At 43.0% G+C, this 16,284-nt stretch overlaps 2 protein-coding genes across 2 annotated transcripts; both read left to right on the plus strand.

Moving 5' to 3' along the window:
* Nucleotides 1-1,214: 1,214 nt before the first annotated feature.
* Nucleotides 1,215-10,180, plus strand: LOC138208612 (zinc finger protein 585A-like). Its single transcript, XM_069166628.1, has 2 exons — nucleotides 1,215-1,411; nucleotides 4,167-10,180. Exon 2 carries the CDS (start codon nucleotides 4,307-4,309, stop codon nucleotides 7,400-7,402), a length of 3,096 nt encoding a protein of 1,031 aa, XP_069022729.1. The 5' UTR covers nucleotides 1,215-1,411; nucleotides 4,167-4,306; the 3' UTR covers nucleotides 7,403-10,180.
* Nucleotides 10,181-12,784: 2,604 nt separating this feature from the next.
* gpank1 (G patch domain and ankyrin repeats 1) lies at nucleotides 12,785-16,248 on the plus strand. The gene is made up of 5 exons (XM_069166639.1): nucleotides 12,785-12,923; nucleotides 13,094-13,531; nucleotides 13,609-13,750; nucleotides 13,843-13,918; nucleotides 15,375-16,248. The coding sequence occupies exons 2-5, from the start codon at nucleotides 13,103-13,105 to the stop codon at nucleotides 15,814-15,816; spliced, it is 1,089 nt and encodes a 362-aa protein (XP_069022740.1). The 5' UTR covers nucleotides 12,785-12,923; nucleotides 13,094-13,102; the 3' UTR covers nucleotides 15,817-16,248.
* Nucleotides 16,249-16,284: the final 36 nt, after the last annotated feature.

Consider the following 16,284-nt stretch of genomic DNA (forward strand, 5'->3'; position numbering starts at 1 on the left):
CATACAGGAGGCGTCTTGAAGCTGTCGTTACCAACAAAGGCTTTTGTACAAAGTATTAAATAAATATCAGTAAGCGTGTTCAATACTTTTGTCATTTCACATGATTACACAACTTAATTTCTGAACTTTTTTTGTTTTGGTTTCTTTGTAAGTATGGATTACTTGGGTTGTTACCAACATCTGGTACAAATTTCATGTCAACAGCACCTTTGGAAATATATTTACTGAGAAAAATGGTGACGCGTTCAATACTTATTTTACCCGCTGTATGTCTGAGATTTCTGCCTGCAGTCAAATGCTGAAAGCAGGATCACAAAAACATAAATCAATGAAATAAATTCAAAGCACAAAGAAACACCATATAGATACATATTTTTTTTTAAAGAAGTAGAATAAAAACCCTTCTGAATGAACATGTAAAACCATTAATTACAGGTATTTGATTCAAACACCATTTATGTTGATATGTAATTAGTTTCACTTCCAATTCCAGGTAATTTATTTTGATAACTGACGCGCTAATTAGCCAAGCAGTCATTAACACTGATGAAAATCTTCAGCGCAACTCTAAACAAATAGGATGTAACGAGAATATATTCATCATAATTCATTATTGTCACTCTGCCTGATTACGGTCTGATTATCCGACCAATAAAAATGTGTGGCACGTTACAGAGACAATGAGATTGATGTGATGTACTGTTTGTCTGAGAAGGGAAGTTACAACAAAATAAAAACCATCCCAGATTTCAGCTTCATGAATGTTTGTTGCCTTTCCTTTGAACCATTTTAATGCGTTTCATTAATCATCGTCAGTCATTTTGAATTTGCACTTTCACTGTAAGAAAACCAGTGTTGTCATGAGGTCATTTGGGGGTCATCGTTTGCAGCTGTTGTACAAAGCACTTAAAAATCAGCTCTAATTCAAACCAAACTACAGCTGCTGAAACATCTGCAATGTAACTCCAATAAGATCAAATATTTAATTGACCTCCTAACGCGTACACTTCAGTTACATTATACTTGTAACGGGGTATTAGCACCGTGTGGTACCCGTACTTTTACTTCAGTAAAGGACCTGGATACTTCCAGCTGATTTTCACTGACGTTACGCTTCGTGGTTTGCGGTCGTGCGTCTCCCAGCCAGCAGGGGCCGCTGTAGGGCGGTGCCACGGGACCCCCGGAGGGGTGGGGGGGCTGTTGCGGTGTCCGGAAGAAGGACTGTCAAGCATGGCGGACATATTTTTATCACTTCATGCTTCGCTTTTTAGCCAAGCGGTTTGGTGTCCGGTCGCAGCGTCAGTAGAGAGGCGATAAGGCTGCGGGGAGCTGCGTGGTCCCGGCGGCGGCGGCGGCTCGGAGCGGAAGCTGCGGGTCCGCACACGTCGTGGTTTGTGACCCAGTTTGGTCGGTGAGTTTTCGTCTCCTCCTCTTTCATTGCTTCACACTCACCTCGGTGCGTGTTGTTTCCTCTGCAGCTGCGTCTACAATATCCTGTCGCTGTCGGTTAGACGCTGTAGAGGGAAAAGAGAGGAGACGACGTACCGCCGATTAAAGCCGCTGGTCCGCTCAGTGCAGCTCGTCACAGGGGCGCAGCCTGCAGCTCGTCACGGGGGCGCAGCCTGCAGCGCATGAGGGGGCCCCGGTGGCTCGGTCCGGTCATCAGCCAACATGGAGCGCATCCTCTAATTCATCCTCCAAATTAAAATAAAACTTAATTCATCTAAAAGGCAAACAGATCCTGCAAATCTTTTTTTTTTTTTTTTTTTTTTTTTAACATCTAAATATATAGTTTTCCTTACTGCATTCACAACGGGGTCTTGGGGCCATTGTAGGTCATTAAAGTGAAATTAAACTATTTGTCTATTTGCTGCACACCCTGCAGCCCTCTCAGGAACCCCCGGTCGGAAACCATTAGGTTGGGAACCATTGAGCGAAATAACTTGACGACATTACAAAGTGGATCAAATTAGAGATGTCACAAAATTCACAGACCAATCAGCTAAAACATTAAATCCGATGCGTTCAATATGATACATCAGCCCAGAAATAAATCCTCCTTTCATGATAAATACAAGTGGTCATTCAATCTGATTGAGAGAGATGTATATTTATTTTAATGGTCATTTTGGAGACCTTAATTTTCAGTAACTACACTGTTACACTGAAATATGCTCCAAATACTTTGTCAACCCAATTAATTTAAATGGGATGAATACATGGATACCAGATCAATACCAGGCTTTTGAAAATGAAACTAGCACCGGTGTGTTTAGCCTGTCGGCAGCGTTAATGTCTCGTATAACTGTTAGTACTCTATTATAGCCACAGTGTGTTAGAGCATGATGCACTTCCTCTGATGTGATCTACACTCAACAAAAAATATGAAGTAAAACACACTAGTTTTTGCTCCTATTTGAAGATCTAAGAATTATTTCATACACCTGAAAGGTTCAATTCCCTCAAATGTTGTTAAATTTATAAAAAATCTGCATCAGTGAGTCCTCTTCTCTAAAATAATAGTTTTAACACAATATCACAGCTTTCACAAGTTTTGAGAGTGCGTGCATTTGGCATCCACTGTATACGTGTTGAGCGTAATTATATATTTATACTGTTTGCCGTCTTCCTGTTGCTGTTTTATGTCCAAAATGGTGCTGAAACTGACTCGGTGCCATCCAGCAGTGGTTGTCAAAAAAGCACCACAGGGAGGGGCGGCGGATGACAACGATGTCTAGCTGTCCATTGTAAAAAATGTTGAGAGAGCCACATCAATGAGTAATTATAGGGCAGTTCATGGTATTTTTCTCTCAGCTGACAGGGACGGAACTAGAAACCAGAAACACATGGTCCTGACAACACCAGCTGTATAACAATAAGCATCTGCAGTTAATCCCTGTTCAGTCCACGGGCCCCCTGAAGCCCCCCCAAGCTCCCTAACAGGGCCCCAGTCACTACAGGCTCAAACACTTAATCTCTCAAAAAATGTGTAGTAAGCAGAATACGTGAAGTATTTCCCTCATGGACCGAGGTTCTGATCACACACCGACTGACAAATAGTACAACTCATTCATTTTTTTTAAATGTAAAGTGTGTCAGGGACTTCAGCTAGTTTCCATCAAGTTGTTTTAGTGAGTCAACGTCTTCAAAAAAATGTATTTCAGTGTTTTTAGAAAGCTTTGTCTGTATATTCAGACCGATGGCTGGTGTCTCGTAGATACCAGAGTCTTCCACTTCCACTGTCCTCCAATGGTTTTCATCATAGTTGTGCACAAAGAGAAGAAACACACACACACACACAGTATAGATCTATGAGTAATAATTAATTAAGTTCTGTGCTACTTAAAAAAAAGAAATTAGGAGCACACAAAGAAGTTAAAAATGTTCATGTAGAAGCAGATGCACTCTTTGGCCATAAAAAGCTCTAATCGAACATGAAAATAATTATTAGTTGCATTGTTAGTGATCAGACACTTTTATTTAAATCATTTTATCAAGAACATGACATGCTAGTTTATTTTCACACATATTTGTTAGTCTTCAAATGTGTTCAAATTCATTCATTCAACCTTTATTTATACTTTATTATTTATAATGATTTAGAAATCATTGAGAGTGACTCATTTACAACGACATCGAGTCACTTACAGAGCAAAGAACAAACAAAAATAAAAACACAATGCCAGCGATCACAACAACAAGACAAGTTGACAGATGAGACTTTACCACAGTTAACCATTTACTGTAAGATGAAGGAAGATTAACATGAAAGATGAATTAACATCAACAAAAACATAAAATAAGAAGGTTATAAAATAATCATTAAAATATAAGTTATGTAGTTTGAGTAGATAAAACGGAGTAATTATATATATATGTATATTATAATGGCGAATTAAAATAAAGCTTCGGAAATATGTGAAAGGAGTAAGTGAATCGATTTTAAGGAGAATCCAAGAAAAAAACTTGAGGTTTTTACAGGACATAGTGACAGTGAACTGACGAGCAAGATGGGCTTCGTGAATGAAGGTTTTATTGGAAGATTGTGGTATCAGACTAAATAGTTGAAGCTAGGTGTACCTGTCGTGCTTATTTTATTGCGACAGATTGAAATTACATATCAACTCATTTAACCTGAAATTGATTTGTATTTGTTTATTTTACAGTTCGTCCCAGATGGACCAGAGCGGCACGAAACATCAGGAACCAGATCACAGACTGAAGAAGCTGACATGCTAATTCTGTGTATTTGACTCAAAGAAGAAACTAACCGGCCTCTTTGAGCAAAACACACTTCAATCTAACAATGGGTGAAGTGACGGTAGAACTCGATGAGGACGTGACGAAGCCGGACTCCTCCACGGAGACACTCCCGGAGCCGCTGCTGATAATCCTCTCCCCGCCTCCACCCTTCCTGCCTGTCCCCGGTCAGCCGGCCATGCTTTGGCCTAGATGGCTAAAAGCTTTTGAGAACTACATCGAGGCGCTCGGTGAAAAAGAGCTTGTGGACTCCAGTAGGTGTGCGCTGCTACAGAACTGCCTCGGCCCAGAGGGGCAGCGCATCTTCACGACGCTGATCAGGAAGGAAACCGCGTTCGCAGCGGCCATCTCGACGCTGACGGTTTACTTCGGCTCCGATCACACCTCTCAGACGCAGCGCCTTAAATTCCACCAAAGGGCTCAGATGCCCGGTGAGACTGTAGGTCAGTTTGTCTCGGCGTTAGAAGAACTGCTGAAGCCTTGCAACTATGGAAACCTACAGGACCGACTCATCCTGGAGCAGCTGATTGAGAAAACAAACCAGCCACAACTCAGAGAGACGCTGCTGCTGGGGAGAGACACTCTGACCTTGGCCACAGCGTTGGTTGTTGGTAAAGAGGTGGAAGCCGTTTCACATGAATCTCAACTTTTTGATATTCATGAGGTCAGTGTGGACGTTGGAGACGATCCAGACCCACCTGTTCACAGAAAGGCCAAAAGAGGACGGCCGAAGCGCGGCGAGGAAAGGAAGAAAACAAGCCCGCGCTTGACTAAAACCCCAAGAAAACCTTCTCGACACAAAGAGAACTTCTTCTACAGCAACGATAAACTGTACCACAGCGACAACGATGAAGATAAGTCGAAGAGGGCTAATCTTTCCGGTAGCAAAGCAGATGAGGGTGATAACGGAGTCTCATCATCATCATCCCCCCTTAAGATAGAAGAGGAAGACTGCGACAGAGCTAGTGATGGTGTCGATGATGATGATGATGATGATGATGATGAGGAGGAGGAGGATGACGATGATGATGATGATGTTGAGGATGAAGATTTTGTCCTTTCTTCGACGAAGCGAAAAGGCCCCCACTGTCCCATCTGCAGCAATCGCTTCAGAGACGCACACAAGCTCGCCCGACACATGAGGACGCACACCAAGGAGAAGCCGTTCAGCTGCCCGGTCTGCGCCGTGACCTTCAGCCAGTCCTACCACATGACCCGACACCTGAGGAACCAGCACGGCGCCGGCCAACACGTCTGCTCCACCTGCGGGAAAAGCTTCGGGAGCTTTGCAGAGTTGCAAAGTCACAAGAGGACGCACAGGTCGCGACTTCTGTCGTGTCCGGATTGTCATGAAAAGTTCACCGACGGCGATGCGTTTTCTGGTCACATCGTGTCGCACGGCAAAGCCCGGTGCACCCAAACAGACGGGCGTCGGGAGAGCGACAGAATTGAAGTGAAGAGCGAAGAAGTGGCTGTTGCAGACTCGAGTAATGGGGATCCTCAGGGTAAAGAATCGGAAGTCGGTGTTACAACGAAAGACAAGAACTCCGGTGAAGCTGCATCTCCAGACGGAAGCAAAAAGAAAGAAAAAGACGGCGCCAAGACGAAGACAACGGGACATTTTTGTCCCATCTGCGTCGGCCGGCGCTTCAGAGGGCCAAACAAACTCGCCAGACACATGAGGACGCACACCAAGGAGAAACCCTTCAGCTGCTCAGTCTGCGCTATGACCTTCAGCCAGTCCTACCACATGACCCGACACGTGAGGAACCAGCACGGCTTCGGCCAGTACATCTGCTCTAAATGTGGGAAAAGTTTTGGCAGCTGGCTGGAACTGAAAGCTCACAAGAAAACTCACGTAATCGAAGGCCTGACCTGTCTCGCATGTGACAAACAGTTCAAGGAGAAGGCCGCACTTGTGAGTCATCTTAAATTACACAAGAAGGTGGACACCAGCCCTCGGAGCCTCATCTGTGGCGATTGCGGCAAAGTGTTCGGCCGGATGTATCATTTGAAAAGGCACATCGTGACGCATCGCAAAGCCACAAACGGCGAGTGTTACACATGTCCTGACTGTCAGAAAGACTTTGCCTTCCCGGAAGACCTCAACAAACACCTGGAGATTCACGTCAAAGAAAACAATGGCATGTGTCCGAAGTGTAACGAGACCTTCAGCGGTCCGGAAGAGCTGGAGATGCACATGGGCGTTCATCAAAAGTCGTACGCCTGCAGCACCTGCGGGAAGAAGTTTAAGGTCGAGTACGCGCTGAAGAAACACGAGCAAGGTCACCAGAACGAACAATATTACTGTTCGCTGTGCCGCAAACGCTTCCTCAAGCTTTCTCACTACAAGAGGCACATCATGGTCCACAACAGACGAGAATCTCGATGTCCACACTGTGACAGCGTCTTCCTGCAGCTAACGGCCTTGAAGTATCACCTGCGGACGCACACCGAAGAGCGGCCGCACCAGTGCACCTGCTGTATCGAAACCTTTGAGGAGAAGGAAGACCTGGAGCAACACTGCCTCAAACACAGGAAATTCAAGAAGGAGCGGCCCTACTCGTGCACTCGGTGTGACCATGCTTTCACCGCGTTGATCGAGCTGACGGAACACATGAGCTCACACGAGGGAGAGCAGCCGCTGACCTGCCCCGTCTGCGGCAAGACTTTCCTGAATAAGACCAAGTTGGAGAAGCACCTGACCATCCACACGGGGGAGAGACCTCACCTCTGCTCCATCTGTGGCAACGGCTTCCCCTCCGCCGCCAGCCTCAAGCTGCACATCCACATCCACACCGGAGAGAAACCCTACCAGTGCTCGCAGTGCAGCAAGAGCTTCAGGTCGTCCAGCGGGCTGCGCCTGCACAGCAGGCAGCACATGGAGGTGCGGCCCAGCTACGAGTGTCCCGAGTGCGGCAGGACTTACGGTCGCATGACGGAGCTGAAGATGCACCAGCGCTACCACACGGGAGACAAACCGTACGCATGCACCTGCTGCAACAAACGCTTTATCAGCAAAGACAAACTGAACGTTCACATGAGGACACACACAGGGGAGAGGCCTTACTCCTGCCCCCACTGTGGACAGACATTTACACAGACCGGAGACAGAAACAGACACATCAGTAAATATCACTAGTTACTGTAGGAACAAAACTACACCGCAGCTTCAGTTGTTCGTTTTGATTGATCGTTCCAGTGGTTTTGCATGTTTGTCGGGGTGGGCGATATTAAGAATGCAGTCAGATTCGGATATGTGTCATATTATTTGAGAAACTAAAAAAAAAATAAGCCAAAATGTGTTGGAAGCATAACTGAGGCGAACGTTGGCTGCCATGAACCAGACCAGAGGGGTGCACTACGAAGCGAGTTACCCAGGTTTTCTTGAGCTGGCTCAGCAAAGCAGATACTCAGAGATAGTCGGTACGACGACGGTGGTTATCAGCCCAGGTTTTCTGCTTTAGGCTCTGTGTTCACACTAAAGAGGTGTTTGCAGCATCTGACCAGTCACAAACATGGACGAGTGTACTCGGAGCAGAGCAACATAGGTTACAAATGAGGAGCAAACTATCATTTTTTTTAAAATATGAAGTTAAACACATAATCCGAGCTGAAAGCAGCACAGCTGTTGCTGCTGAATACACAAAGGATGTGGAGAAAATTGCTGACTGTGTGAATACATTGAAAAGCTTCTGATATCACCTGACCATAAAGTGCACAGGAAGATCTGACTAATTACATGTCCGTATTCCATTAAGTTAATTTATTCTTAGATGTATTCTCGACGCGTTTGAACGTTTTAGTCTCGTCCTCCCACCTGCAGCCCCGGAGGTGTCAAACACACTGAGGAGCAAATAATAACATAAATACACATAATTTAAAGCGGTAGAAAGGTTCACTGCCAACTTCCAAGTACAACAAGTGTAATGCTTTAGTGCATCAATCAGTAGGATAATATCAGTAAAAAAAAATTTTAAAAAATGAATCTATACCTCATAAAAATCACTGGGGAAAGGCAGAGGTTTGTCAGTCTCTGAACACCGTCCCTCCTCAGAGGACCGTCTCACCGAGCTCCACGGGATCTTCTACCATTGGTGATGACATTATTCAGAGAGAATTGATTGGTCAGCAGGCTGTAATTTTATCTGTTTTCATCTGATTTCTGTAACATAACCTTCTCCTGACCAGGTTAAATTTGCAGCATAAGTTACCATGGTGATCTAAACCAGATTAAAAGAGAGCCGGCTTCTTAACGCTGACAACCCTGGCTTTAGTCCCAACGTACCTCGCATACCCACTAATCTCTCTTCGTAGTTCAGCCCTCTGATCAGCTGCATGGATATCCGAGTCTGGCCTCGCTCCTTTTGAAGATTTTCTTTTCCATTGGAGCAGCCTTTAACCAATCAGCATTGATGACCCTGTGATGTATGTTGTGTGCCAAAACCCACCAAGCTGTAAACAGCAGTGCACCATTGTACACTTCATTGCTTTAATTTCTAGACATTGTTTTTGCTCCAGCTTCAAATCTCCAATTTTTGCTACCATTGCGTCATATAGCTCTACCACTGCCGCCGCTATAGCAACTACACTTCAAAACAAACACTCAATTTCAACTTCATCACACTTAGCAGCCCCCACCAGTCACTGATTGGTCTGCCGTTCAGAAATGGCCTGACAACTGAAGCTGTTAGCAACAGTCAGGCTAATCATGGACCCCATTTATTAATAAATGATAAGGTCATTTGATGTTTTTGAAAACAAACAACACTCATAGATCTACTGTGATATGTTGGAGAAATGGAGGAAAATACAACCTGAAAATCAACCACTTGTCAATCAGTAAATTGATCTCCATGTCTGAGATAGTCTCAACAAAGAGGAACAGTTTTAAGTTTTATGTTTCAGTACTTTACAGAAGAAGATATGTATTTATTCAAAAGCCTTGGATTTACTAAAAAACAAACGGAAGTCATGAAATCTTAAATGTCTAAACACAAGCAGCCATAAAAGAGCTTTGTTAGTGATGATTGAAACCAAAACCTGTCTGATCATAAAGCAACTGAAGAGCAAGAAAAATCTGCACTTAACTTTTACTTTGTGCTACAGACACGTTTTGGTTTGAATTTCTTACTGGATTGTTCAGGGGGTTTCCAATTTTCTGGTGACTAAATGAAATCAAAGCTGGAAAATTATCATTTTGCCTGTTTCTCAGCCAATCATAAAAATGTACTGCTGAAAAATGTAAACAAACAATCAGCAAAATTACAGTATTTAAAGACAATCTGATATTTAAGGTTTAATACTCAGCTTCTTAATGCAGCAAACCCCGAAGCTCACATCAGGATTCTCATGTTTTCTGGCTTTGATTTTCTCATGAATGCAGTGCTTTGTGCTTTCTGCTTTAAACGTCATTTGATTAACGAGCAAAAACATGCAAAACCACCACACTCGTGTCCAAAATGATTTGCCCGTGCGGAGTTCACAGTTTGTGTTTGTTCTGCGGGTTTCATACCTGCAATAATGAATTCACTACGACTCATGAAGACGAATACACTACAAACGCTCTGCATGACCGTTTCGTCTTTGTAGCTCATCTCTCTCCGCCCGGGCCTGACGAATCCTTCTCATCGAGCACTTTGGTCTGAAGCATACGAACAAACTGTAACTCTACTGACCAGCATGTGAACTGTTGGCCTTCGACACACCTCCTGACAGAAACGACACTAAAAGGTTTCAGCGATCACAATTCAATATTGTTATTTTTGTCCTGCACACCTTCAGTATGTGGGTCATGATGTTTTTATTCTGTTTTGTTTCAGTTTTTGATATCTTCGTTGGGGCTTGTCTGTGAGCAAGCGTTTTGTTTACCGTGTTTAAAAAAAAAAGTGCCATGAAAATAAAACTATTGTTCACTCGACTAGTTCTTGTTGGGAGTCCGTGTAAGAACATGTTAGCTGCGTCGTATCGGTCACCCTCAAGCAAGTGAGAATCAGTCGGGTGTAAATAGAATTAATGAGTGAATGTGCCTCCATATAGTTTATATCTATGAAGTATTTAATCTGCTCTAATCCTCGTCTGTGGTTGACTGCTAGGACTCCAAATAGTCTTTTATCAGTGTGTGTTCGTACAAGACTGTTTTATGATGAAGCAGCATTATATTCAGTCAGATAAGCTTTGCTGATTAGTGATAATACCTTATCACTAATTATTATTGTCAAAGGTAAAGTACACATGTTTGAATACAACAAACGAGATCAATCATCACAGAAAGCCATGCAGACATAGTGAGAGCAAAAGAACGAGAGTCTCTCTTTGTTGCCCCTGCAGATAAATATGTTGCAGCTGTAAGAGCTGATTAGTGATTTTTTTTTTTTTCCTGAGGGGAAACATTCAGGTGTAATTAGAGCATTTGTGGGCATAAAATTAAAATGAAGGAGATAAAGACAAGTGATTTATATTAATAGTCTTACAAAATAAGTTATATTAACTGTATAATCAAATCTGTCATTTGTAAACCCTGGAGAGTAATAGGTAGATAATCAATAATCCAATAATGAATTGAAAAGGAAGGAAAAAGAATATGTTCAGATGAAGGCCAGAAATAATCAGACTCCAACACAAACAGTGCAACACAAAGTACCTCGACTTTCCAGAGATAGAAAATATCAACAGATCATTAAAAAAAATATTGGACATGTATTTTATTTTAGTTTGAAAGCAAACCAACACAACAGTACCAAATGTGAAACACGGGTAAGTGATGTAGCTGCAAATGGTTAATGACTGAAATCATGTAGACAGAAGGAAGACAACATGAGCACCAAGACTGAAACAGGGACGTGATGCGTGAAATTTATCTAAAGACAAAAGTAGATCTGTGAATGTGAAGTGTGCGAGTCCGAAGGCACAGCAAGTCTGTGGACTCCTGTGACAGTGAACTGTAATAACACGGGTTGGAGAGGGACACTTTGTGGTGTCCAGTGTTGGATTATAATCCGAAATGAGTACAGGACTATACAAAGAAGATTCCTACACGTCACATGTAGGAGAAACACAGATATAAATAAAACAAGTATGGCCAAATTATATTTAGTTTCATATATTCCACTTCATACATATTTGACAGGGAAGTACTGGACTCTTCTCCATTCATTTGACAGCTATAGCTACTTGCAACATTGCAGATTAATATTTTACACACACAATCTGTTTATAAAATATGAATTGTTATAGATACAACTACCAAACAGCAGGTTACATTTAGTCGGTACAATTGGCTCAACCTTGATCAGATGGAACATTAAAGCGCTGCCTACTTGTTCATATATTAATAATAACACGGGCACACCCATCGACGAAAACAAATTATTTTGATAACTTTTAATTCCAAACATGTGAAGAGTGTACAGACTAAATTTCAAGTCGGTCCGACAAAATCTGTAGGAGTTCGTTAAAGTACAACATGTCTGAATCGCCAAAAATGGCAACTAAATTCAAAATGTTAGACCTCCTGTTGAGTTGAGTAATGGTGCGCTGGAACTTTTTTGTACATCTGGGTGTGATACACGTGTCCACCGGATTTCATGCATTTGTAGGTAAATGTAGCTGCCAGGGCATCTCTTTAGGGGGCGCCAGCGAGCCATTTGGCCACGACCACTCGCGACTCCACTAAAATACTAAATCTTTCGCCGGGAGAGACGCGTGTAAAAACTTCCATGAGTTTTTGAATTTCATAAAGCCTCCAAAAATGCAGTTGTTTACGGAGAATAAGAATAATGCGGAATAATAATCCCTTGAAGAACACTAGCAGTACACAATCTCATAATGTACAATTGTCAAATAATATTTTTTTGTCTTTGGCTGAACTTTGAATGTGTATCTTTCCTCATAATGTAGTTTTTTTTTTGTACATTGTGTCATTGATAATCTTACTGCCAACTTTTCTTGTGTTTTGCAGTAGAAAAGATTCCTCCAGCTCCGCTGTCACAAGGACAGATACAGGAGATCATTCCTGCCCACCGCAATAAGACTGTACAATAACTCACCTCTGGCCAAATCCATCACACAACAATAACACTGTTGACTGTGTTTCTTGGTTTGTTTGTATATAATATATAGATAGATAGATAGATAGATAGATAGATAGATAGATAGATAGATAGATAGATAGATAGATAGATAGATATAATGTACTGTATATACTGTGCATTTTATATTTTTTTACTGCTATTTACTGCTATTTTATTGCTTTTCTATTATTATATTATATTCTATTCTATTATTTTATTCTATTATTTCTATTATTATCTTATTGCTTCTGTATGCTGCTGTAGCGAAAACATTTCCCCTCGGGGATTAATAAAGTAAATACATACATACATACATACATACATACAAATGAAAACATCCAGTCCGATAGGTGGCAGCACTCACCGTCACTCACCGTCACTCACCGTCACTCAACGTCACTTAACGTCACTTACGTCACTTACGTCACTCACCGTCAGCCTGTGGACGGTGTTCCACACAAACGGAAAACAAGGCAACGTTAGCTTGAATCTGCTTCCGGTTATGACATAAAGATAGTCCTGTCCAGATGTTTCCATCTGCATTGGAGCTTTGAAGCGACTCGAGTGTTAATAACGAACTGAGTGCACGAGGTAATCTTAAATTAAACATCTTTTAAGAGACTCAAACCTAATGCGATCCGACGCTCGGTAGTTAGCACCTCTCTCCTGTTGTTGTTGTTGTTGTTGTTGTTGTTTCCGACAACTAGACGCGGCGTTATTATTAGTATTTGGTCAGATATATTGTTCTGATTGGTGTGCAGGAGTTCACTATGGCCGCTTCGGGCTTCACTCCTGCCAGCCAGCGGGACGTGTTCAGCATCCAGACAGAGAAACGCAGCTGTAAAAGGAGCAGAGCGCTCAGCGGGGAAGAGGCCAGACATTTCTACGAAGACCTGATGAAAGACGGCAGAGTGGGTCAGACCAGACAGACGAGGAGGAGCAGGAGGAGCAGCAGGAGCAGCAGGAGCAGCAGGAGGAGGAGCGGTGGTGCTGTGGAGGTGAATCAGGGTCAAACTGACTCTGTGGCGCAAAGAGGAGCTCCCGGTGTGAGTGATGGCGACCAAAGAGGAGAGAGGAGCAGCTCGGAGACGATGGAGGCGACGGAGCTGCGGGGGCTCAGGATGCTGCGCTGCGCCCACGAGGGGGACGTCTCCGGCCTCAAAGACCTGCTCGCCAAAGGGGTCGACGTCAACTTCCAGGTACAACCCTGAAAGCTTTTTATTTTTAGGGAATTGATTTTCTATATTCACTTCATGAGCTCGTGTTTTCTTCCCAGGATACTTTCTTTTGGACGGCCGTGATGTGTGCGAGCTGGTCCGGACAGAAAGCTGCTGTGAGGCTGCTGCTGCGACACGGAGCAGCCTGGGTCGGCGTGGTGGACACACGGGGCAGAGACGCTCAGGACCTGGCGCTGGAGGGTACGCCCTCTACACCCACGCAACGTTCATCGACGTGTCTGTGTGTGAAGTTGAACTTATCCATATCTTTTTTTTTCTTTTTTTTTTCCCAGCGGGCCACAATGAAGTGTTGGAGGAGTTGTTGAGCTACGGGGGAAGTACTCGCAGAGAAACCCAGTCTGACAGAAGGTTTGTAGACTCCCAGTCAACTAAATTAAACTAAATATGAATTTCAAATTGGCTGTACAACAATGTGAGAAATGTCCTTCACTGAATCAGAAATACGATACTTATATCTGATGAAAGGAACATTCCCTGAACAGTCACTGTCGTTTCTCCTTCAGTTCATTAATTGGAAAATGTCAAATTTCTCAAGCAACCAATCAAAACTTTATTTGAACAATTATTGGAGCAGGAGCTCTCAGAGGTGATGAACCTCGTCGTGCAGATGTTTGTACATCTCTGATGGAGATGGTTTACAAAATCATATTTACTTGAATATTGTGTTGGAAATTAAGCTCCCTGTGGTGATGGAGTCTGACTGTGTGGTGTTGGCTACCTCCACTTCCTGTATTTTAATCTGGCTAAATCCACTCTCACCTGCCTGTTTTAAAGTCGTGTGTTTTTTGATGCTGCTTTGGCCCTTTAAGATTTCACAATACGCTCAGGATTAAACACAACTAATATTATATAATAGGGATTGTAAATTAAAAAAGGGTGAGATGCCATAAAAAAAATACATAGTCCAAGGTGTGGTGGACAATCAATGAGTAACTGCACCACTGGTTTTATAGTCAATCCATTTTAAAACAAAACAAAACATGAATCAGGTTGAACCAATGAATCACCAGATGTTTTCACCTCCCTGCTCAGGTGGATGTTGGGTGGAGCTGACATTAACATGAGGTCATTGGACTCTGTGCAGTAATAACAATGATGGAGGTGGTTGTCCCGCCCAGACGGTGACCGGGGCTCATACGTACATTATAAGAAGACATTTTCTTGCTGTAATGATTCCTCCTGTTTTTACTGCACATGAAAATATTAATTTGTTAGTGATGGGGAACAAAATTGCTGTTTGACTACAAATTTGTTGAAACTTGCTGAAGTTAATGAAGCTTCATGAGACAAATCACATGGATTTTTTTTTTCCCCCCATAATTACATCCATCTTTTTTCAAAACAAATATCTTATTTTCACTATACTTATAATTACAGGAATTTCATCCTAAAATGAAGTAATTTTGTAAGATCCACATTAGATACACAGCCGCTCCACTTTATACCCCAGATCTCTGAGCATCTTATCATCCCAACAGAGCGCTTCGTTCTCAGACTGTGGCCTTGCTATCGGTTCCATAAGTAGAATGGGAGGCACAGCTTTTAGTTGTCAGGTCCCTCTCCTCTCACCCGGCTGCCAGTTTGATTTCTGGAGGGGGACATCCTCTCTACTTTCCAGAATAAATTCAAAACCTTTTTAATAATGCTTTCAATTAGGGCAAGCCAAAATGACCTTGAACCATCCCCTCGTTAGGCACGCCCTTGCTTTCCATGCATTTTCCACAACTGTGTTAATGTACTAAATCAATGCAATTTTTGCCTTTTTAATATTTCTTCTCTGACTGTCTGATGTTGTTATTCTCAGTGCCCTCCAGCCTCAGTGGTGCGACGTGTGTGGTAGCGAGTACAGCAGCAACCCGTCATCACATCTGTCCTCCACGCTGCATCAGTTCAGTCTGCGGCGTCCTCCGCCCGCCCCCTACTACTGCCTCCCCTCCTCCAGCAACAGCTACAAGATGATGGTCCGCTGCGGCTGGAAACCGGGGTCAGGACTCGGGCCGGAGGGAGACGGGCCCATGCAGCCAGTGCCTACTGTGCTGAAGAGGGACCAGGAAGGTCTGGGGTATGGACGGCTTAAAAGAGCCAAAGTTACCCACTTCCAAGCCAGGGATCACGCTGCAGTGAAACCACCATCCAAGGACAAAGAGGAGAGGGGACGGAAAGGACAGAGGAAGGAAGGGAGTAAGAGAAAAGAGCAAAGAGAGAAGAACTGGGAAAGAGATTTTCGTACCTCTTTTTATCTTTGACACCTTTTTCACAGGGACTTTTCCAGCAGCCCTAAAGCTTTGCTTTACCACAGCGCTTCACATCAATACCTGGACTCTTCCTCAGAGCTGATTCTTTATATGTCCATTTATGGAATCAGCTGTCTCTCTGCCAACAGGTTGTTCAATAATCAAATGTGGTTTGTGTGCCCAATGTGATTCTTTCACCATCACAGTGATTGTGTTTACTCCACTGGACCTAAAGGGGCGTGTTTACTGTGGACTGAGTGACATTTTCAAAAGGTCACACAATGGATTTTTATTTGTATTTAACAAAAAAATACACAAGACTTGCTGATCTAACACGCATCAGAAAGAACACTGATTATTGTTTATTATTTTATTGACAAAGAACAATGTTGATATGTTTTCATAAAAATGACAGAATATCTGAGTAAAACACTTTGGCTCCGATTTTCAAGTTGTTTGTAATCTTTCTGTTGAGCAACT

The sequence above is a fragment of the Embiotoca jacksoni genome, unplaced genomic scaffold (genome assembly GCF_022577435.1).
Source record: "Embiotoca jacksoni isolate LCO1_2020_lvr unplaced genomic scaffold, fEmbJac1.0.p SCAF_4, whole genome shotgun sequence".
Taxonomy (NCBI): Eukaryota; Metazoa; Chordata; class Actinopteri; family Embiotocidae; genus Embiotoca; species Embiotoca jacksoni.